This window comes from Ursus arctos, unplaced genomic scaffold, assembly GCF_023065955.2.
Source record: "Ursus arctos isolate Adak ecotype North America unplaced genomic scaffold, UrsArc2.0 scaffold_8, whole genome shotgun sequence".
Classification (NCBI taxonomy): domain Eukaryota; kingdom Metazoa; phylum Chordata; class Mammalia; order Carnivora; family Ursidae; genus Ursus; species Ursus arctos.
The window spans coordinates 56,039,658-56,062,292 of record NW_026623100.1 but is presented as its reverse complement, the minus strand read 5'-3'; the positions used below and the strand labels follow the sequence as shown (position 1 = coordinate 56,062,292).

At 37.6% G+C, this 22,635-nt stretch overlaps 1 protein-coding gene across 12 annotated transcripts in view; it reads left to right on the top strand.

Annotated features, from left to right (window-relative positions):
* The window catches only part of RMDN2 (regulator of microtubule dynamics 2), a 69,311-nt gene that overhangs the window by 30,413 nt on the left and 16,263 nt on the right, over positions 1 to 22,635 (top strand). For all 12 annotated transcript variants that reach the window (XM_057309033.1, XM_057309038.1, XM_048222626.2 and 9 more), the window contains exons 3-8: positions 4,372 to 4,546; positions 6,068 to 6,170; positions 9,267 to 9,327; positions 13,978 to 14,053; positions 14,918 to 14,995; positions 19,636 to 19,734. In XM_057309033.1, coding sequence (XP_057165016.1) covers positions 4,372 to 4,546; positions 6,068 to 6,170; positions 9,267 to 9,327; positions 13,978 to 14,053; positions 14,918 to 14,995; positions 19,636 to 19,734 — 592 coding nt within the window. The remainder of the gene's footprint in view (positions 1 to 4,371; positions 4,547 to 6,067; positions 6,171 to 9,266; positions 9,328 to 13,977; positions 14,054 to 14,917; positions 14,996 to 19,635; positions 19,735 to 22,635) is intronic.

The following is a 22,635-nucleotide window of genomic DNA, read 5'->3' as shown; positions in this document are numbered from 1 at the left end:
TTTTGTAAAATCTTTTTTATCTATTTTTTCTTTTGTCACTTGTGCTAGACCATTGCCTAGTCCAAGGTCACAAATATTTACTCCTATGTTTTCTCCTAAGAGTTTTATAATATTAGCTCTTACATTTATGTTTTTGATCCATTTTGAGTTAATGTTTATATATGGTGTGAGGTAAAGTTCCAACTTCATTCTTCTGCATGTGGATATCTATTCATCCCAGTACTATTTGTTGAAAATAAAATTGTATCCTCCACCAAGTTGGCTTGGTACTCTTGTCAAAACAAATTGACCATAAACATAAGGGTTTATTTCTAGACTCTGAATTTTTAATAGGCCTTTAATCCCTATTCCATATGTCTGTCATCCTTATGCCAGTACTGTCTTGACTACTGTGGCTTTATAGTAAATTTTGAAGTCTGGAAGTGTGAATTCCCTAACTTTGTTCTTCTTTTACAACATTATTTTGGCTCTATTGGGTTCCTTGCATTTCCACATGAAATTTAGGATCAGCTTGTCAATTTTGAGGGGAAAATGTTGTCAGCTGAGATTTAATAGAGATTACTTTGAACCTGTAGATAAATTGGGGGAAAGGTGCCATCATAATAACTAAATCTTCTGATTCGTGAGCACAAGACTTCTTTTCATATACTTAGATCCTATTCTTTAAGTTCAGCAATGTTTGATAGTTTACAGTATATAAGTCTTGCACATATTTTGTTAAATTCAATCCTAAGAATTTTATTCTTTTTAAAAAAGATTATTTATTTCTTTGTTTATTTGAGAGAGAGAGAAAGGGAGAGAGGGAGAGAGGGAGTGAGCATGAGTGGGGGGAGGGGCAGAGGGAGAGGATCTCAAGTAGACTCCCTGTTGAGCCCAGAGCCCTACTCGGGGCTTGATCTCGCCACCCATGAGATCATGACCTGAGCCAAAATCATGAGTCTGACACCCAACTGACTGAGCCACCCAGGCGCCGCAGAATTTAATTTTTTTTTTAATAACATTGTAAGTGAAATTATTTTCTTCATTTCATTTTTGGATTGTTTGTTAGATGTATAGAAATACAACTGACTTTTATAAGTTGGTCTGGTATTTTGCAATCTTGTTGAACTTGTTCTTATTAGTTCTTATAAAAGCTTTTTATGGATTCATTAGGATTTTTATATGAACAAGATGATGTCATCTGTGATTAGAGATAACTTTACTTCTTTCTTTCCAATATGGGCACCTTTTATTTCATTTTCTAGACTGATTGATTGGGTTTTTTTCTTGAGCAGTTTTAGCCAATTATATTTTTCTAGGTGGTTGTCTTTCACTTTAAAGTTTAAATTAATTAGCATAAAATTGTTCATGGTAGTCCATTATTTAAATCTATGCTCCATCTGTAGTAACAATGGCGCTTTGTTTCATTCCTGATGCTGTTTATAACAACTTCTGCTTTTCTTTCTTTTCTTACATTCTCTTATGCATGAGATGTATCTTTTTAAAATTCTTTTTAAACTTTATGAAATGCAGAGTACATGCGGAAAAGCATACACATAACAAGTACACAGATGGATTTTCAGACTGAACACAGTGGTAAAGTCAGCACCCAGATTTAGAGACAGAATATTACAATACCTCAGATATTCCCAGCGTACTCTCATCCAGTCACTCCCTGGCAGCTATAGGAAAACCCGTCTTGATTTCCAAATGCATATGTTAGTTAAAATTATGTTTGTACTTAATCTAAATGAAATAATGCCCTACGTACTCGTTTGTGTCTAGCTTCTCCCAGTTGACATGATCTTGTGATATTCATCCATTTTGTTGTGTGTGGTTTAGGCCATTCTCACTACTAAATACTCTTCCACTGTGTTAATATACCACAGTATATAAGCTTCCTATTCTTTTTTTTTTTTTAAGATTTTATTTATTTAACAGAGATAGAGACAGCCAGCGAGAGAGGGAACACAAGCAGGGGGAGTGGGAGAGGAAGAAGCAGGCTCATAGCGGAGGAGCCTGATGTGGGGCTCGATCCCATAATGCTGGGATCACACCCTGAGCCGAAGGCAGACGCCTAACCGCTGTGCCACCCAGGCGCCCCATAAGCTTCCTATTCTTGATAGGCATTTGGTACTTTTCAGCTACAGACTATTATGATTGGATAAACATATGTAGACATTTCCACTGGGTTTATACCTAGGAGTGAAATGACTGGATTCATAGAGTATGCATATGCCAGCTTTAGGATGTATTGCGAAACATATTTCCAAAGTGGTTTTTCCAATTTAGACTCTCATCATCTATGTATAAGAGCTCCATTGGCTCCACATCCTCACCAATTCTTGGTATTTTTTGTCTTTTCATTTTAGCCATTCTAGTGGGCATGTAGATGGAAATGTTTCCATTATTTTTAAATTTGGGTGTTTTCTCACCTACTCTTTAGTGGTGATTTCTAACTTAGTTGCATCGTGAACAGAAAATATGGTCTACACAACAGATTGTTTGTTACCATTTGTGGCTTGCTTTGTGCCTTGTGTATGCGGCTAATTCATAGATATTCCATATGACATTGTTTTCCGGGGACTCAGTGTCTAGTTCTATATGTGTTGGTTGGATTTGAGTTTGTTAATTTTGGTGTTTAAATTGTACCCTCACTTTTTATTACACTTTATCAATTACTTAGAATGTTATGTTAAAAATTTACCGTTCTGATAGTGGATTCAATTTCTCTTTATATGTGTTAATTTATGTTTTCTGTATATCTGAGACTTGTGTTTTTAGATGCATAGAAGTCTAGAACTGCCCTTTCTTTATCATAAATTGTACCATTTAGCTTTGGTGTCCCTCTTTAAATTTAATGCTTTTTGCTCTAAAGAATATTATGTTTGATATTAAACTAGTTACTTCCTTTTGGCTATCATTTTCTTATTATATCTCAGGTACGTAGAATTGGGTTGAAAACTACTTTTAGCTCTTACAAACTCTGAGGACTGGTCCATGCGTGTGTCACTTTTATTCAGTTGGTTAGTTATTATAAATAATGTAAAAGCTTCCATGAAATTACCTCCTAAAACAAAAGATAGAACCTAAACAATAATCCTTATCAAACCATTTGCCTTCCCTGCCTTCCCTCCCCTGAAGGTAATAATTACCCTGAATGTATAATTTATATTGTTCATTCCTTCCTTTTCTAATATATCATTTTATTGCAGTGTGTGTATATTCCTTAAGATGCATATTTAATTTTGATTGTTTTTATGGAAAGGGGATTGTGTTGTATATAGTTTTAAGAGCTTTTTTTTTCCACTTAGTAAGTTTGTTAAGATTCCTTCATATTTTGCACATCACTGTATTTCTTTCCTTCTGACTGTTGTATAATATTCACTCACTCTTTGATGGGCATTTAGGTTGTTTCCTGGTGTTTGCTATTTGAAAGTACTGCTGTCTCTATTATGCATATCTTTTTTTGCACATATGCAAGAGACCAGGTTACTGGGTCTTAGGGCATGTGAAAGTTCACTATAAAAGATAACTCCAAAGTGCTTTCCCAGCTGGGTTCACCAGTTTGCATTCATATCAGAGCCTGTGGATTGACTTCATCCCCTGCATTTGGTACTGTCAGACTTTTTACATAATATTTCTCTGTGGTCTTTATCTGTATTTCTCTAATTGCTAGTGAATGTTGAACATCTTTTCTTATGTTTATTGACTCTATGTATTTTCTCATTTGGGAAAGCCTATTTATATCTCTCAAGCATATTTCTGTTGAGTTCACTGCGTCTTTTATTATCTAATTTTAGGAAAGCATTTATGTGTTCTTGATATCAATGTTCTCCACGTGTGTGTGTTGCAAAACATCTATTCCTGGTTTTTAATTTGTGTTCTTATATTTTTGAAATTGTCTTTTGATTCGCAGCAGTTTTTCATTTTAATATAGCTAAACTGATGAGTCATTCATAATTAATTGTTTATAGTTAGTGCTTTCATATCTTGGTTAAGAAAATTTTTTGCTCCCAAAACTAGAAGATATTCACCTATAGTTTTCTACTTAGGGTTTAGAAAATTATTTTTAACACTCAATTCCTTTTATCATCCAGAGTTACTTTTATAATAGTGTCTGGAAGAGATTCATTTTCATTGTTTTCCATAGGAATAGCCATTTTCTTTCCTGGCCCTTCCCTTATTTTCCCAGTGATCTGACAGGCCAGCTCCGTCATGCACCACAGCTCCTTATATGGACGGATCAAGTTCTGACCTCTTTTATTTCACCAGTCGCTCATCTGTTCTTGTATTCACAGCATACTGGCTTGTATTTTAAAAGAATCACTCAGGCTGTTATTATATAATAATCAAGAGATTTGATCATTATTTACTATTTCTGAATTTTAGGTATATTACAGCTAATACTGACACAGAAGAACAGAATTTTCCAGTCCCTAAGGCATTTAACACACACATAGAGGAATTAAATTTAGATGTCCTTCTTCAGAAGGCTGATAATTTACGTATGAATGAATGTAGCAAGATGGAAAGTTTTGAACTACTTTGTGATCACAAAGAAAAGGTAAGAGATATGAGACAATAACGTTTGTATAGTTTTAATTTTAATTTAATCTGCTATCCCATTCATGTTATGACTGTAGCAATTGTGTTACAGTTTACACAAGCCAAGTGGTTGATGCAAAATATTTCCATAATCTAACTGTAACTTTCAAAAAGTAAATTATAAGAGTTTATTAGGCTCTAAGATCATGAAAATGAGAACCAGAGATATAATTATACACATCTGTTTTTCTTTGATTCTTATTAATTTGCCATATTTAAGATGTACTTTATAAAATAAAGAATAAGACCTACTGCTTCTGTTGGGGCAGGAAAAGCTACATTTTAAGTTTTCCATCTTACAGTTATTAGTGTAACAGCCATCAGTTTTCAGTGTGTTTCTGCTAATGGTCATTTTTCAACATTTAATGTTGGGCTGAATTGAGAAAGCCCATCCCTCCCTCTACTACCACCAAAGAGAAAGAGAGAAAGAAGGAAAGAAGGAAGAAAGGAAAGAAGCGGAAGAAAGAAAGGAAAGAAGGGGAAGAAAGGTGAAGTAAGTCAAGCAGAAAAAGACAATTATCATATGGTTTCACTTGTATGTGGAGCATAAGGAATAACACGGAGGACGACAGGGGAAGAAGGGAGAGAAGACTGAATGGGAAGAAAACAGAGAGGGAGACAAACCATGACACTCTGGACTCCGGGAACCAAACTGAGGGTTACAGAAGGGAGGGGGTGAGGGGATGGGGTAACCAGGTGATGGATATTAAGGAGGGCACGTGTTGTGATGAGCACTGGGTGTTCTATGCAACTAATTAATCGTTGAACACTACATCAAAAACTAATGATGTACTGTATGCTGGCTAATTGAACATAATAATAAAAAATAAATAATAAAATGAAATGAAAGAAAGGGAAGAAGAGGGAGGGAAGAAGAAAGGAAGGAGAAAAGAAAGAAAGGAAGAAGGGAAGGGAAGAAGGAAGGAAGGAAGAAAAGGAAGAGAAAATAAAAAAGAAAAGTTCTCAGTATCCCAGTGAGCAAGAAATCTTCCTTTCCTGTGAGCAATTTAAGTCTTAAATCATTTGAGGATTTAGCAACTCTAAACACAATGATTATGATTATATTTGTAGGTAACTTAGGTTAAAAATGGACTGCTCGTTTGAGTATATGTGATCTGTAATGCTCACTGAGGCATTATATTGACGGTAGGTAACTTAGAAAGGAAAATAAAAAGAGGACACGGCAATCCAGGGAAAACTTACAGATTCCGGCACCTATCAGTTCTCTCTTCCTTGTTGGTGTAGAGCCCGTGTCTGGATAACACTCGTTAGTTTTAAGATCCAAATGTCACGCTGTATTAAATCACATTTTGTAGCCATGAATATTTGAATTTAAAATGTTGTATGCACATGAATAGATTCAGTCATCTATAAATATCAGTACACCTGCCTAATTTTTTAAAAGTTACAGTGGAAAACATTTATAGTCTGGTTAAGTTTCTGAGCTAATCTAATGTACCATTCTATCTTTTCTTTTCAGTTTAGGGATGAAATAGAGTTTATTTGGCGGTTAGCTCGTGCTTACGGAGACATGTATGAGCTATCTACTAACGCTCAAGAAAAGAAACATTATGCTAATATCGGTAAGTATTTGGACAGATCGATTCCTCAAGTGACAATCATTATCTACAATAACCCACTAATGAATTTTAATCGAAGTTAAATTATCTTAGCTAAAACCAATATGTTTAATCTATTTTAATATATCCTAGTACTGAAAAATATACAGTCTAAGGACAGAAAGGATTTCTTAGGACTAAAGTATATATTCTTTTTAAAAAAAGTTTGAGCATATTAGAATAGGCAACTGAAAAACTCAAACTTCAGATATGAAAGTTTATAAAAATCACAGAAAGACGAAACATTCAGAGGTAATGTTTGAGGAGCAAAAGAGGCAGAGGACAGTTGTCTTAGCACAATCAAGAACACCCTCCCTGCCTCCCTTAATGTAGAACTTCAGGCGCCAGAGAAGGAGCTGCTCAGGCTTCCCTGCTTTTCTCCAAAATTCGTCTTGATAAAACAAGATTAGCCTTGAGTTGACATCGTTTACACTAAGGCATATAGTACATGGTGGTTTACTAGACTTTTTTTTGCATATTTCTGACATTTTCCATAGTAACAACAGAAGAAAAACAGCCGGAATGTCGGATCTTTCCTATATATATATATCTGTCTCACCTTGGCTCTCACTATCAAAACCCTTTCTTGCAAAAAGCCCCTTAGCTGCCATTCTCTGAGCTTCAGCCTAGTAACCTCAAATCAAAACTTCTTTAATTCTTCTTTTATTCCGAACCTCCTCTTTTCCAAGCTTTCTTTCTCTAAGATAGCATTAAGAAACAGCAAAGCATAATGATACCACAGACCTCGTTCCAGTCTCGTTCACTGTCATCTTTATTTCCAAGAAGGTCTTATCTCCACACTCGTAATTACACACCTTCCACTTGTGGATTTCCTCGCCCAATGACTTTCGCACAAAGAGAAAAAACTGATTTATGTTTGTATCTACTGAGAAAATCACAGAATATCTATGTAAACTGTTTCAACATTCATCAATATGAAATACTTTTTATTTCCCTGTAAGTCCCTGCCCTACCCTGAGCCTCAGGGCTCCGCCTGAGTGGATAGGAGATTAGAAATGATAGCAAAATCACATGTTCTCACACTCTAGACCAGCCGATGGCTTTGTGGAGGAAGCAGTATTATTGAAATAATCATACATATAAAGAAACAGACGGAAACCCATTGTGAGGAAAGGAGAATGCAGCACGTTAAGAGTAATAACAGCAAGATATGATGGCAGGGGCTGGGGGTCGATGCAGGGAAGGCTCTCCCAGGGAGGGAAGAGTCAGGGTGAAATTACTTGGGATCTCTATTTTTAAACAGAGTAGAAGTTTAATTGAGTTAATGTATGAGGTGGTAAAAATGGAAAAAGAGGCTGGAGGAAACTGGGGGACAAAAATGGAGTGGAGGCTCTATTTAAAAAGGAGAGAAACTTTTATGATGTCAAAAAAAGGGGGCGAAAGCCTCAAATGCATTCATTCAGATATTGAAATATAGTAAAAAGAATTCTTTTTCCTATCCATTTAAGAAATATTTATTTGAAATTACCGTGTCCAGGAACAATGTTAAAATGAGGGGTGGAGGGAGGCGTGACGGGAGAGAGGAGGGAGGTGAATGTGATTCAGATGATGCGCTACTAAGGAGCTTGCTAGAAAGATGAACATCAAGACAGCCCAGTCATACTTCAGGGTTCAGGTAGTGAGTGCTTGCGAAAGGTGACGCCACAGTATGCTCGAGCCCAGACCGGCACTGGGGGACACTGGAACTCGGCGTGAGGGAGGAGGAAGTGCGGAACGTTATTCCCCATAAACAGTGTTAAGCCAAGGGAAGGTGTGATCGCGGGGGCGGGGTGCAGAATTCTTTCGGTGTACTCACGCTGCCGTGGAGTATTATGCAGCACATCCTTTGAAGTACTCTGGTCATAATTTGTATTCCAAATACAATATGAATCTCCTATCTAAAGGAACATTATTATAATTTCCGGAATTAAATGATCACTACAAGTGCCTCAAGTAGATCACGAAGTACCACGTTGTAAGGGCACCAGCTTTCCCTTCAGACTCCACCGCATCAGCGAGCCTGCAACACCAGGCTGCAGACTACCCAGCTCCCTTTTATAGTCCCAGGGTAATGGACTTTCTATTTTAGGCGTGTGGTACCCGCTCAAAGCTCTTTTTGTTCGTTTGGCCAAGTAGCTAAAATATTGATCTTGTTTCTAATATTTAAATGTATATTTAAAACTATGTGTTTCAGCCGTTTATTTAAAAATCGTTCTTTTAATATACGGTGTACCGTCAGTTAGTGTTCAAACACTTCACTTTTTAATTTTCTCTGGTTTAGGTAGATTTCTACACAAGATGGTTCTAATGGATAGAGCTGTAAATGACAGAGTGCACCCCCTTAACAAATGAACAAATAGGATGGTTTTAGAATAAAAGATCCTTATTTATAAAGGTGATCTCAGCCACTTATTTAGAAGAGCATTTTGCAGATCCCTGGGTATTCTCTTCAAGGCCACAACAGCAAAAACAAGGAGATGGTGTAAGACAAAGCAGCCCCTTTTTGAGAAGGATTCTCAGACGGTTCAGTTTTGTTAGGAGCATTTTGACTTTTCAGGCCAACAGACAAACCTCTATCCAAAGTAATTATGACACTATGAAAAGTTACCCTAAAACCAAGGGAAATGATTTGGGACGATTATTTACGGACCGAGCCTGTTCATTATAGTGCGTGACTAGGTAGCACTTCCCTGGGAAGCCTTCCCTTGATATGGACTTAGTCACTCTGTTCCCTGCTTTTGGTTTTTGCGTGCACTTTGTTTGCTTTCAAATAACGATTGAGGGACTTTTCTTGCACCTGGTTACATCACTTCAGCCAGTGAGCTCAACACTTGAGCGTACAGCGAATCTCTAGAGGCTAGCAGTTGAGACAGATTGCTGAGCCCAGACCTTGTTAGGGAGTGAGTCTCCCTTGTAGTCCCAAATTCGCTTTTCTCACAAGTTCCCAGGTGATACTTCCGGTCTTGGGACTATATTTTGGGAACCACTGACCTAATGCAATAATCCACTCCTCCACCAGCTCGCGTGAAGGTACTAAATGTGAGTACATTTGTTTTTCAGGAAAGACATTAGGGGAAAGAGCGATTACTAGAGCACCCACGAACGGACATTGCCATCTGTGGTAAGTACTCAGAACTTACGTGGTCTTTTTAGATCCTCCTATGCCTCTATATACGTTACAACTGATTTTTAAGATATTATTGACCCATTTCACCTGTCTGTCACATTCACTGAAAAACATATTTAGTAGATAGCACAGTAACTATTCTTATGTATTTTTATATTTTACATATATTCAAAGTAAACTTTCCCTGATGATTTCATAAGGGAATCTACCAAGTGCAGTGCTTCTGAACATGATAAATTCTAATTCAATATAATTTAACGTTTTGTTTGAAAACAAATACCATGAAGGGATACCATGTTTCTAAATGAGATGTAGGAAGAATGCTTCAAAGAATAAAAGACTGTCACTCATTTCTTATACCTTAATGAGTCCATGTGTCCAAATTCTACAGGTCAAAGCAAAGCCATTTTTAATATAAGAAATATAATATAAGAAAGCTCAAACAAAGGGAATTTAATTCGCTGGGTTGGCGAATATCCTTGGGGAAACAAATTTATTCTTGAGTATATTTTGTTTTGGATCCTTTGTATGTTTGGAATTACAAAACACAAATAAGAAGAAATATATTGTTTTAAATTAACACTGTGGTTGCATTTTTTAAAAAGATTTTATTTATTTGAGAGAGAGAGCGTGAGCAGGGTAAGGGGAGAGACTCCCTGATGAGCAGGGGGCCCAGGGCAGGGATCGATCCTGGACTCCAGGATCACAACCTGAGCCAAAGGCAGACACTTAACCAACCGAGCCACCCAGGCGCCCCTGTGGTTTCATTTTTACAGTATCTTTTAGTTTCTTACAGCAATACAGGTACTTCAGGTGCTAGGAAGATAACAATAAGAAGTTAATTTATGACCCTTCTCTTAGACCTAGGTTTCCAGAAATCTACCTCTCTTCGGGATTATTTTTATTCTTCTGGAGCACTTTGAGGCAAAATCTCTCTCAGAATGGCTCCGTTTCTGCAGGGCCTCATTTGCCCCCCAGAAAATTCATTTTCATTCCACCAGCTAACTCTGAAACAGCAGTTTTCCCAAAGCTGACCTGTTTCTTTACACTCTGCCACCAGCAGGGTGAGCTCCACGCACACGCTCATCTTAAAGCTTCTCTGGTCAGGAGTCAAGGAACATTTTTTATGTCGTTAAGTGACACAGGCCAAAATAAAAACACGTCTTTTTAAATTTTATTTAATTAAATTTATTTATGTATTTGACAGAGACAGCCAGCGAGAGAGGGAACACAAGCAGGGGGAGTGGGAGAGGAAGAAGCAGGCTTCCAACGGAGGAGCCTGATGTGGGGCTCGATCCCAAAACGCTGGGATCACGCCCTGAGCTGAAGGCAGACGCGTAACGACTGTGCCACCCAGGCATCCCTAAAAACAGATCTTTTGGCGTGCCCTCACTTGGCTTAAGGGAGGCACAAGCCTCCCTCCTGCCCCCTCCCATGAGAAGGTGGGAGGCCGCGCCCACTGTCCGCCTATCCACAGGAATCCTTCTTTACCTTCTCTTCTGTAGCCTGGAGAAGGGTGAAGGGCCGAGCCTGGCAGAACCTATGAATCGTTTCCTCAGTGTGTCACGCACGGGCAGTGGAGCACCTTGCTTTAGGAATTGGAGTACCTGATAAAGTATCGTTCTGTGCCCCTGGTGCCTCTGCCACAACTCTAAGAGAAAGTTTTGCAGTTAACACCCTGGTACCTAGCTTTAAGACCATTTTCCCAGTAGGTAAGGGTCTTGGCTATTATTTCTATAGCCAAATATACCTTCTCACCTAATCTGCAAATTCGTATTAATAAATTAACATATGTATGCATCAAATTTGCAGATTAGTGTCAATAAATTACTATGCGTATGCATTAAGTATTAATAAGTTAACATATGTATGCATTCAGGTACTTCTGTTCTTCCACTTTTAGTCCTAACTGTAATGAATTTGTACGGATCAGCCATAAGCTCTTCCTCTCCTCTGATGCTGGAGGTGTTTGGGAGCTGGTTGGCCAGGTTTAGATGCAGAAAGAACCCCCAAGCCCTACTCTTCACTCTGAACTGCCGCTCCTCTTTCTCTCATTCCCGCTGCATTGCTCTCCCTCTGTTGTCCTCTTCCTTCTCCCACACGTACATCTGTGTCCGTGAAGAGTCACATTGAAAATGTACAGTGGATTTCAGTCTTCAGTTTGAGGGCATTTATCTCTGTAAGCTTCACATTTTCATAGAGGACCAATGTTGCGTCTTCTCTGGGGGCTTCATAAGTACCTTGAAATCCATCTTGTAAGAAGAAATTATGCGTAGCTCTGCCCTAGGAGGGTCTGTCATATGCTATCCTGGCTGCTTTTCTTTTGTTCATCTTCTTGCACTTTTTGTTGTGAACGGATTGCCTTGTTTCTAACTATGGTATTTGACTCCAAGTTCAAATCTCACACACACACACACACACACACACACACAGAGTAATGATCCCATTGTGTTGCACGTGATCTCTTATTCAGTCTCAGTTTTTAATTTTAAAAAAATGTTAAAATCTCTTCAGTTGATAAAATTTAACAAATTCAAATGTCAATTTTAAGGTAGTTCTTAGAACGTATTATAATGTGTAGTGAATACAAGAGTTCTCATTCAAATAGTAGAGGTTTAGGGTGATGAAAAAAGAGAAATTAAAACTTTGACTTGAGAAGCAGTGGTTAAAATTTAGGCTAACTGATTCCACATTTAATTGTAATAAAATAGCATAAAAAGATCTTTTTCAGGATGTTAGGACATTTTCTCATTCATTCAGCATAAATGACAAACTACGGCCCAGGGCCAATGCCTATTTTTGTAAATAGTCTTACTGGCGCCCAGCCACACCTGTGTGCATAGCAGCGAAGTTGAGTAGCTGCAACCTTGACTATCTGACCCCAAAGCCTAAAGTGTTTGCTACAAATTCTGTCGCTTTTGTGCCCAGCCTAAAATACTTCTAGAACCCAGAGAGTAAAGTCACCATGGATTTGCAGTTTGTTAGCCCGATAGGCCTGACCTTAATTACAAATAACGTCTTACGTATTTGTTGTGCTCTACTGTTCACAAATTATATCCCCATGGCTTACAGCACATGAATCACAGAGCAACCTGCGTCCGTTTTACAGAGAAGGATGAGCAAGGTAGCGTGTCTAGAAGGTGTGGGGGGCGAAATACGCTGATGAGTAAGCAAGAGTCACACAATAAATAGACAAAAACCAGATCTTTTATTCTTAGATACTCATTATTTTTTCTATTACATTATTTTTCCACTGCTTTCTCACAGGATAAGTAGCATTCATGCTGACTCGGAAGTATGCAAGGAAACTAATGGGGTTATTTTAGTAGTTGTTGAAACAGGAATGTTGGTCATGTATTAAAGATATATTCAGTATCAATGCAAAGAAACACAGAATTTTTGTCAATTTTGTATGGTGAGCCTGACCTCTAGATGGAGGTAATAGACCATATTGTGAATTAACGTTCTTCAGCGTTCCCGTCAGCTTGGGATGGTTCATGAAGTAAAGTTTTAAATTACATGTTTAAAGATGAACAGCATAAAAGCACAAAAACACACAGACACACAGAGACATAAGTGGAACTGATTGCCAGAAAAGAAGTGATGATCCTTTGCGAAAAAGTGGTCTGGTGAACTTTGAACTTACGAGGTGTAGAAAGATAAACAATATTTTAGACTTTAAAGAAACAGACTTCAGGGGGCATCTGGGTGGCTCAGTCAGTTAAGCATCTGATTCTTGATCTCAGCTCAGGAAAAAAAAAGAAAGAAAGAAATAGACTTCAAAAAAAGATTATGAAAAGCATTAAGACTGATTAGTCATAAGGAAATGTGCGTATTTCATATAATAGTATTCATAAGTCATAGGGGTTTTTTCCCCTTTTTCCTCGCTCAGAGTAGCTTGGAGAGTGTGCTGAGAGAGCAGTCCGTGCCTAGCGCTGTGCACAGAGTCATTCTGATGCTGACGTTTAGCATCAGGAGATGATTGGTCCCACCACTCAAGATCAGTGAACATACATTGTTTCCTTTTGATTCCAGCACAAATATTTGGGTTGTTCTGTAAATCTCTGGATGACAAAGTTCAAATAGATTTGACAGATTTTTCTAAAAATGTGACATGATTTGTGTTTTATTTCTTTGCCAGCATATAGTGTAGGGAAATTGAGCTAGTCTGTCTGGATTTAAGCAAGCCATGAAGCTAAGTTTACTTACAACAATCTTGTGGACAAGATGTAGAAATGTGGGCAAGCTTCTGGGTTACCCACATCGAGAGAAGGGGTCAAGGCTCAGCTATCCAACAGAGTAACTTGCGTGACGAGACTTTTTCAGAGAGCCTCCTTGTAACTTCGATGTTGAGGATGGTGATAGCAACAGCTCATATGTCTTGGAACTCACTACGTGCCAGGTAGTATTCTAAGCAATTATGTGTTTTAGGCGTCTTGCCCTCGCAGCGTACGTATGAGATGGTGCTAGTCTCCCCAGTTAGAGGTGAGGAAACGCCTCATGTTCACGTCAGGTATTTTTTATTTTTAGGGCCCTTGCGTCCATATGAATACTTCTGTCAAATATTAATGAATGCTTTAGAGATTTTTTTAAATGTTATATTTGATGGTATTTGATAGTATCCGCTGCTTTTATCCTTTTCAGGTATGCGGTTTTGTGTGGCTACGTATCTGAGTTTGAGGGCTTACAAAACAAAATCAACTATGGGCATCGCTTCAAGGTATGTCTTGATATTAACAATATTTTAATGTAGCTCTATGTTCCCTTAAAAGATAGAAATCAAATTATTCAGCGAATGAATCTCAAGGAATTTATCTTTTTTATTTAAATGAAGTGACAGTCTTGACTCGTACTGCACAAAAAAGAATGAAACTTTGGGAGACTGAAGACTATTATTACTCTGGATCTTGAAAGAAGTCACATAGTAGATGAGTATGGCTTTTTCAAAGACTGAGGATTAGTCTTTTGGTTATGAGCTCAACAACATCATCAACATGACTGGGACTAATTAGTTACACTCCTTGCCTGTTGATTTGGCGGGAGGAGGAGAATCCAATCTAAGGCTTAAACGTAACATGATAAGTGAGTGAAGTAAATAAGGCCCATGCACGTCATTTATAACGTGCCTCTAGCTTTGATAGCTCCATGTAAGTGGTCAGAGTTTGTTTTCCAGCTCCCTATAACCATTAAAGTGATGTCAGGGATGTCGATTTCTCTACCACCTAGTTCTGCTATTCTTCCCCACGTTATACCCTCATCATTTGATATTTGCAAGCATGCTTCCTAAGTATCAGCGAGGCAAGGCATGGGCAGACAAAAAAGTCATCAGACGTTTTCTGTTTTTAGAGTGACATTTGGTTTTAAGTTATCCATCGCTTAATTAAATCATAGCCACAGTCTGGTTCTAGTTGTGAGCAGTCATTCCTGATAATTGAATTATTGGTAAGACTTACTTGTATTAGTGATAGGGATTGAGGAGAAGGACCAAACAACACGGTAAAGCCTCCTTGACATTACTAGGCACACTCCCATTCAACACTGCCTGAAATCTGAGGGATGGTATTTGTTTTGGATTTTCTTCCAGGAACATCTAGATAAAGCAATCCAATTTTTACCTGAAGAACCCTTTTTGTATTACCTCAAAGGAAGATACTGTTATACTGTGAGTTGAATGTTTTTATCTATAAATCTTGTTTAAGTATACTATGATTACCGGGTATATTTTCAGTGACTTATTCTTTAAGTGTTTTACCTTGTGCCTACTGTAGGGAAAATGATAAGATCAGTACATATTTTATGAGTTTATTATTGATTTGTTTAAATACTGTGTTACATACAGTATATGATTATATATATGTGTGTGTGTGTGTGTGTGTGTGTGTGTACGTATCTGTATTTTTCCCCTGACCACCTGTCTGTTTCCCCTGGCAGCAATCACATGTCCCCTTTGTGCTCTCGGTTGGTGGTCAGCCACCTACACGCATGTGCTCTGTGTTGGTGTACTACTCTGTGTTTTGTGAGAGGACTTTTTCATTTATCAGAGTGTGTTGAGCATAAATTATGTGCCCACTGTTCTTGTCTTCAAAGAACTGAATTTAGAAAGGCACATGAAACATATAGAAATAAATCAAGGCAGCTGGCAAGTCTAAGATCCAGTGTCTTAAATGATGTTAGTTTATAGAAAATTAACAGAATGTGAAAATCTGTCTTAAGAGATGCGTGAAAAATTATGCTGAACAGAAATGCTATTTCTGAATGAGAAAATTAGCATAAGCAAAAGAGGAAGCTTTTTAATTGAGGTTTGAGGATTAGGAACAGAGAAGGAAGCTCTTTTATTGAACACCTGCTATGTATCAGATGTGCAGTTTATACTTGGTATTTCTTATCTCCTTTAATCCTTAAAACAGCCCTGTAAGCAGTTTTTATCATGCCAGTTTTAAATATTAAGAATCTGAGTCTTCATTAAGGTAAAAGACCCCTCAGGCTTAAAAACCATTGACCCTATTTCACATGAGTCTGGGACTTGAATGTACATTATTTGTTGAGGCTTAAAAAAAAATCTGGAAAGACCACATCTACACAAAGGTTAAATAACATGCTACTAAACAGTGAATGGATCAACCAAGAAATCAAAGAAGAAATTTAAAAAAAAAGGCATGGAGACAAATGAAAATGAAAACACAATGATCCAAAATTTCTGAAACGCAGCAAAAGTGATTCTAAGAGGAAAATGTATAGCAACAGAGGCCTGCCTCAAGAAGCAAGAAAAATCTCAAATAACCTAACCTTACACCTAAAAGAGCTAGAAAAAGAAGAACAACAAAACCCAAATCCAGCAGAAGGAAGAAAATAATAGCGATTAGAGCAGTAATAAATGATAATTGAAACTAAAAAAAGAAAAGAAAGAAAAAAGAACAGATCAATGAAACCAGGATTGGTTCTTTGAACAAATAAACAAAATTGATAAACCTATAGTCAGACTCATCCAAAAAAAAAAAAAAAGAGGACTCAAATAAACAAAATCAGAAAAGAAAGAGGAGAAATAACAACTGACACCACAGAAATACAAAGGATTGTAAGAGAATATTATGAAAAATTATATGCCAACAAACTGGACAACCTAGAAGAGATGGATAAATTCCTAGAAACACATAACCTACCGAAACTGAAACAGGAAGAAATAGAAAATTTGAACAGACCAACTACCAGTGATGAAATTGAATCAGTAATCAAAACTCTCCCAACCAAAAAAAAGTCCAGATGTCTTCACAGGTGAATTCTATCATATATTTAAAGAAGAGCTAATATCTATTCTTCTCAAACTTTTCCAAAAAATAGAATAGGAAAAAAAAAAACTTCCAAATTCCTGATTCCAAAATCAGATGAAGACACAACAACAAAAAAGAACTACAGGCCAGTATCTCTGATGAACATAGATGCAAAATCCTCAACAAAATATTAGCAAGACAAATCCAACAATACATTAAAAAAATCACTCACTGTGACCAATGGGATTTATTCCTGGAATGCAGGGGTGGTTCAGTATTTGCAAATCAATCAGTGTGATATATCACATTATTAAGAGAAAGGATAAAAACCATGTGATCATTTCAATAGATACAGAAAAAGCATTTGACAGAGTGTACAACATCCATTCATGATAAAACCCTCAACAAAGTCGATTTAAAGGGAATATACCTCAACATAATAATGGCATTATATGAAAAATCCACAGCTAACATTATACTCAATGGTGAAGAACTGAGCGCTTTTCCCCTAAGATCAGGAACAAGACAAGGATGTTCATTCTCGCTACTTTTATTCAACATAGTACTGGAAGTCCTAGCCACACCAATCAGATAAGAGGAAGAAATAAAAGGCTTCCAAATTGGTAAGGAAGAAGTAAAACTCACTATTCATGGATGAGATGATACTATATATAGAAAACCCGAAGGACTCCACCAAAAAACTATTGGAACTGATAAATGAATTCAGTAAGGTCATAGGATAGAAAGTCCCCATGTACACAAATCCATTGCATTTCTAAAAAGCAGAAAGAGAAATTAAGAAAACAATCCCATTTACAATTACAAAAATAATAAAATACCTAGGAATAAACATAACTAAAGAGGTAAAAGACCTGTACTCTGAAAACTGTAAAAAATTGATGAAAGAAATTAAAGATGACCTAAAGAAATGGGAAGACATTCCATGCTTATGGATTAAAAGAACAAATATAGACAGTCCCAACTGTCTATACTACCCAAAGCAATCGATAGACTTAATGCAATCCCTAACAAATTACCAACAGCATTTTTCACAGAACTAGAACAAACAATCCTGAAATTTGTATGGAACCACCCAAATAGCCAAAGCAATGTGGAGAAAGAAAAACAAGATTGTGGATATCACAATTCCAGGTTTCAAGTTATATAACAAAGCTGTAGTAATCAAAACAGTATGTTACTCACACAAAAATAGACACATAGATCAATAGAACAGAATAAAAAGCCCAGAAGTAAACCCACAATTACATGGTTAATTAATCTTTGACAAAGGAGACAAGACTATGTCATGGGAAAAAGATAGTTTCTTCAACAAGTGGTGTTGGGAAAACTGGACAGCTACATGCAAAAGAATGAAACTGGACCACGTTCTTACATCATACACCAAAAAAACTCAAAATAGACTAAAGACCCAAAAATGTTTCTGCACAGCAAAGGAAACAACCAACAAAACTAAAAGACAACCTACTGAATGGGGAAGATATTTGCAAATGACATATCCAATAAAGGGTAAGTGTCCAAAATATATGAAGAACTGATACAACTCAACACTCAAAAATAAATAATCCAATTTAAAAATTGGCAGAAGGATGAACAGACCTGTCTCCAAAGAAGAAATACAGATGGCCAACAGACACATTTGGAAAGATGCTCAACATCACTCATCATCAGGGAAATGCTAATCAAAACCACAATGAGATATCACCTCACATCTATCAGAATGGCTAAAATAAAAGCACAAGAAATATCAAGTGTTGACGAGGAGTAGAGAAATAGGTATCCCCATGCCTGTTTGTGGGAATGCAAACTGGTGTAGACACTGTGAAGATAGTACGGAGGTTCCTCAAAAATGAAAAATAGAACTACCTTATGATCCAGTAATAGCACTACTGAGTACCCAAAGAATACAAAAACTTTAATTCAAAGGGATACATGCAACCCGATGTTTATTGTAGCATATTTTCAATAGCCAAATTATGGAAGCAACCTAAAGTGTCCATCAATAGATGAATAGATAAAGAAGAAGTGGTATATTATACCATATAATGGAATATTATTCAGCCCTAAAAAAGAATGAAATCATGCCATTAGCAGCAACATGGATGGACCTAGACTATAATGCTAAGTGAAATAAGTCAGTCAGAGAAAGATAGATACCATATGCTTTCACTCTTATATGGAATTTAAGAAACAAAACAAATGAACAAGGGAACTAAAAAGACACAAACCAAAAAAACAGACTCTTAACTACAGAGAACAAATAGATGGTTATCAGAGGTGAGGTGGGTGAAACAGATGAAGGGGATTAAGAGTACATTTCTCTTGTAGAGCACTGAGTAATCTATGGAATTGTTGAATCACTATATTGTGCACCTGAAAAGAATATAACCCTGTATGTGAACTGCACTGGAATTAAAATGGGGAAAAAAGGAAGCAAAAAATAAATGATAATATGAATTTTAATTTTGGTGGTTACTGGTTTAAAAAATTTTCTCCTGGATTGCGAATATGTGTACTGGGCCCTCACTCTATACTCCCTCCGGGGTAAGGATCCTTCTATTTACATTTCTGGGATGCTGTGTTCTTGGTGAGGTTGGCAGCAGGGCGTAGGCAGGAAGGAAGCAAAGGTGGGGGCTTGTAGCTCCTACACTGTGTGCAAAGAAATACTATGCGGTCATCTCAGAATCTTGACTCACATAGACAAACAGGGTCAGCATGATTCCCCATCCCCATCCCTTTCTCTGATTGAACACAGATCTGCTCATGAGTATTTCAAATCGATTTGGCAACCAGTGCTTTTAGAGCTCATAGTTTGTTAGAACTATAAAAAGGGGAAGGTAAAATATCAATAAAGATGATCTCTGTCATATATGTCATTTATGGATATGTTTATATTTATATATTCTATGCATATACATACACGTACACCTGCACACACACACGTCTAACTGAGGAGAGAGTATTCATTCAAAAGGTGAGCAACTTTCTAAGAATGATGTCGCCTCCCTGTTTGCAGGTCTCAAAACTGAGCTGGATTGAGAAAAAAATGGCTGCTACTCTGTTTGGAAAAATACCGTCCTCAACTGTAGAAGAAGCATTGCAGAATTTCCTTAAGGTCTATTTTGTCTATCCGTTATTTTAGTATCAAACTGGCTACAACCTGCACCAATCCCTCCTACCCTTCTCCATGTGTAGCTCTCTAACGGAAGCTCCAGGTTGAATCCTAGTTTGGGCGTGTTCCAACTGCTTCCCAGAGCAGCGAGTTATGCCCTTGGTCCTAGGTGCACAGCCCTTGCTACCAAATCCAAGAGCAGCTCTCCAGGTCGTGTGAGTAAATGCAAAAGCATTCATGTCCCGATTAGTAGACTTGTTCCCAAATACTCCCAAGTAACCTAATATAGAAGCAGTTTAATCTTGAAGAATTAAAAGATGCCAAAAGGGAGAGTTATTATTTTAAAAGCCATTCCATAAGTTGCAGACAGTTCTGTGGAACATGGGGCATCAGACCAAACCAGTATTTTCATTCCTGTCTTAAAATGTATAATTGCTAGACTAGTAAAACTCTAAACAGTAATAACGCGCATGTGCATATAATCAACTTCCTGGTGGGCTAATCCCTTTACCCTTCTCTGGAAGCAATTATAGAATCTTATAGACAATGAGATGACTTTTCTTTCCATATCTACCTATTTCAGATTTGTAACAATATGGACAAAATCAAGCTCTAAACTGTATTATCCAACATATTATGTATGCTCATATTTTTTTGTTGTATCTTAGGGGTTGATCTTGCAGAACTAAGAGGGAATTTAGAGAACATATATTCTAAGATCGCAAATAGGTTTCATTGCACTTTCCATTTCTTTATGAATGGTTAGCGGCTGCTTACAATGCCCTATGGAAAAAATAAGTGTTCTGAGATCAAGCCTGAGCCCAGTGGAAAAGAGTGCAGGGTATAAAAGCACAGGGGCCAGACGTGTCTTTTTTTTTTTTTTTTAACATGAGGTTTTTAATTTTATAAATAGGAAATCAAGACCTCAGGAACTTAATTTTTTCTAGGGTCACACAATGGCAGACCAAAGATATGCATGTAGTCTGAGACTGTGTCATCCCCGTTTCTTCAGCTTTTAATCTACCACTGAGAATTAGTTCTTTCATTTTACATTTTATAGGAATTTACATTTACATTTTATAAGATCATGTTATATTTAAGATAGTTCATAGAAGGTGCTAAGCTAATTAGGGAAAATATCATTTGGACTTGAAACTCATTTTTTCACTGTATCGAAGTTATAAATGGGGGCTCAGGTTTTCAGGACATTGCACAGAAGTTCTTAAGGTGCTGATGTACCTGAAATATTTCCCAGATAAAATCAAAAATGATCAGAGACCCAATAATGTAGAGGTAAGGATTGCAAACTCTAGAACCAGACCACCTGGTTAAATCTCAGTCCTGCCACTTACCAACTGATTAACGTCGGTTAAGTTTCTTAACCTCTCTTTCAATTTAATCAATGACATGGAGATAGTAGTACCCGACTCATAGTGTTGTGAAGATTCAATAAGTTAATACAAGGAAATTGCTTAGAGAGGGCCCCAAACCTAGTAAGCTCAATAAAAGCTCACGGAATTTTAACTCCATTAAATTGTAAACACCTTGGCAAACCATCTTGGGGGCCTCATCGTTCAGTCATGACTTAGATTCTGTCTGAAAATGCATTTTACGGTATTTGTTAAGGGAGTGAGAAGGCATCAGGAAAGCTTCCGCCTGTACTGACTGCCACAGCTAAGGGTCCTGAGGAGCCCAGAGTGCTAAGGGCGAAGGCTGGGGAGGAAGTAAGAAAACTGGGAAGTGGAGGGGAAGGAACTGGGATCCCACACCCAAGGGGAGTCTGCAACCCTTGGTCCCAGCAGGAAGTTGTGGTTTTGGACCCCAGACTGTAGGACTCCTGTCCCCAACTCTGTCCCTCCAAAGAGGGTTCACAGGGGCCAGGAATGTGTCCCCAGACCATCCAGTTCAGTTCTGTAGAGATCTGGAGCTCTGGCTTTATTTATTTTTTGTTTTTAAAGATTTTGTTTATTTATTTGACAGAGAGAGACAGCCAGCGAGAGAGGGATCACAAGCAGGGGGAGTGGGAGAGGAAGAAGCAGGCTCATAGCGGAGGAGCCTGATGTGGGGCTCGATCCCAGAATGCTGGGATCACGCCCTGAGCCGAAGGCAGACGCTTAACGACTGTGCCACCCAGGTGCCCCTGGAGCTCTGGCTTTAGAATCAGTTTTGGACCAATATGTAGAAATGGTCCCATATTAATTTTTTTTCAAAAGCAGATATTTTTATTTGTGTATACTTGTTAAAGGTCTGATGGGATGCATGTCAAACTGTTGATAGTGGTTACCCCTGGGGAATGAGATTGAAATCGAAAATAAAATTAGAACAGAGAAACTTTCACTTTTTAATTTTAGAAATGTCCGTATTATTTGTATCTTGTAAAACAGGCATATCTTTGTAAATGTTTTAAAGTAACCTTCTTCTCTTGGGTTCTGCGTCTCTCTGGGCTGGGTTCCGGGGTCAGATTGGGAACTTATTTGCATATGCCCTTACAACAGCAGAAGCTGACCCTGACCAAAGATTGATTTAGGTTCTAAGAAGTGCTTTCTAGTAGCAATGCCAGATGCCTGAAAAAATTCTTCTTCACCAGAGATATAGAAAGTGAACTGGTGCATAAGAGTTTAGTAGATGAGGAGTAAAGTGCCTGCATAATACCCACTTATTAAAATCTGCAAGTAGGTCTGCTACTTGGACTAGTTTCATGGGTCTGCATTTTCTTTAAAAATACTTGATGTGAAAAAAAATACTTGATGTGATGGATTTCAGGTATGATTCAATTCATGGGATATGTTGAAATCCTAAGAAATCAAATATTAATGCAGTGGAGGATGCTTGCCATGGGATACCAGTCATCCTGTCCTCATTTCCTAAACAGATTGTAAATTGTGTAGGAATTGTCCTGGGAGA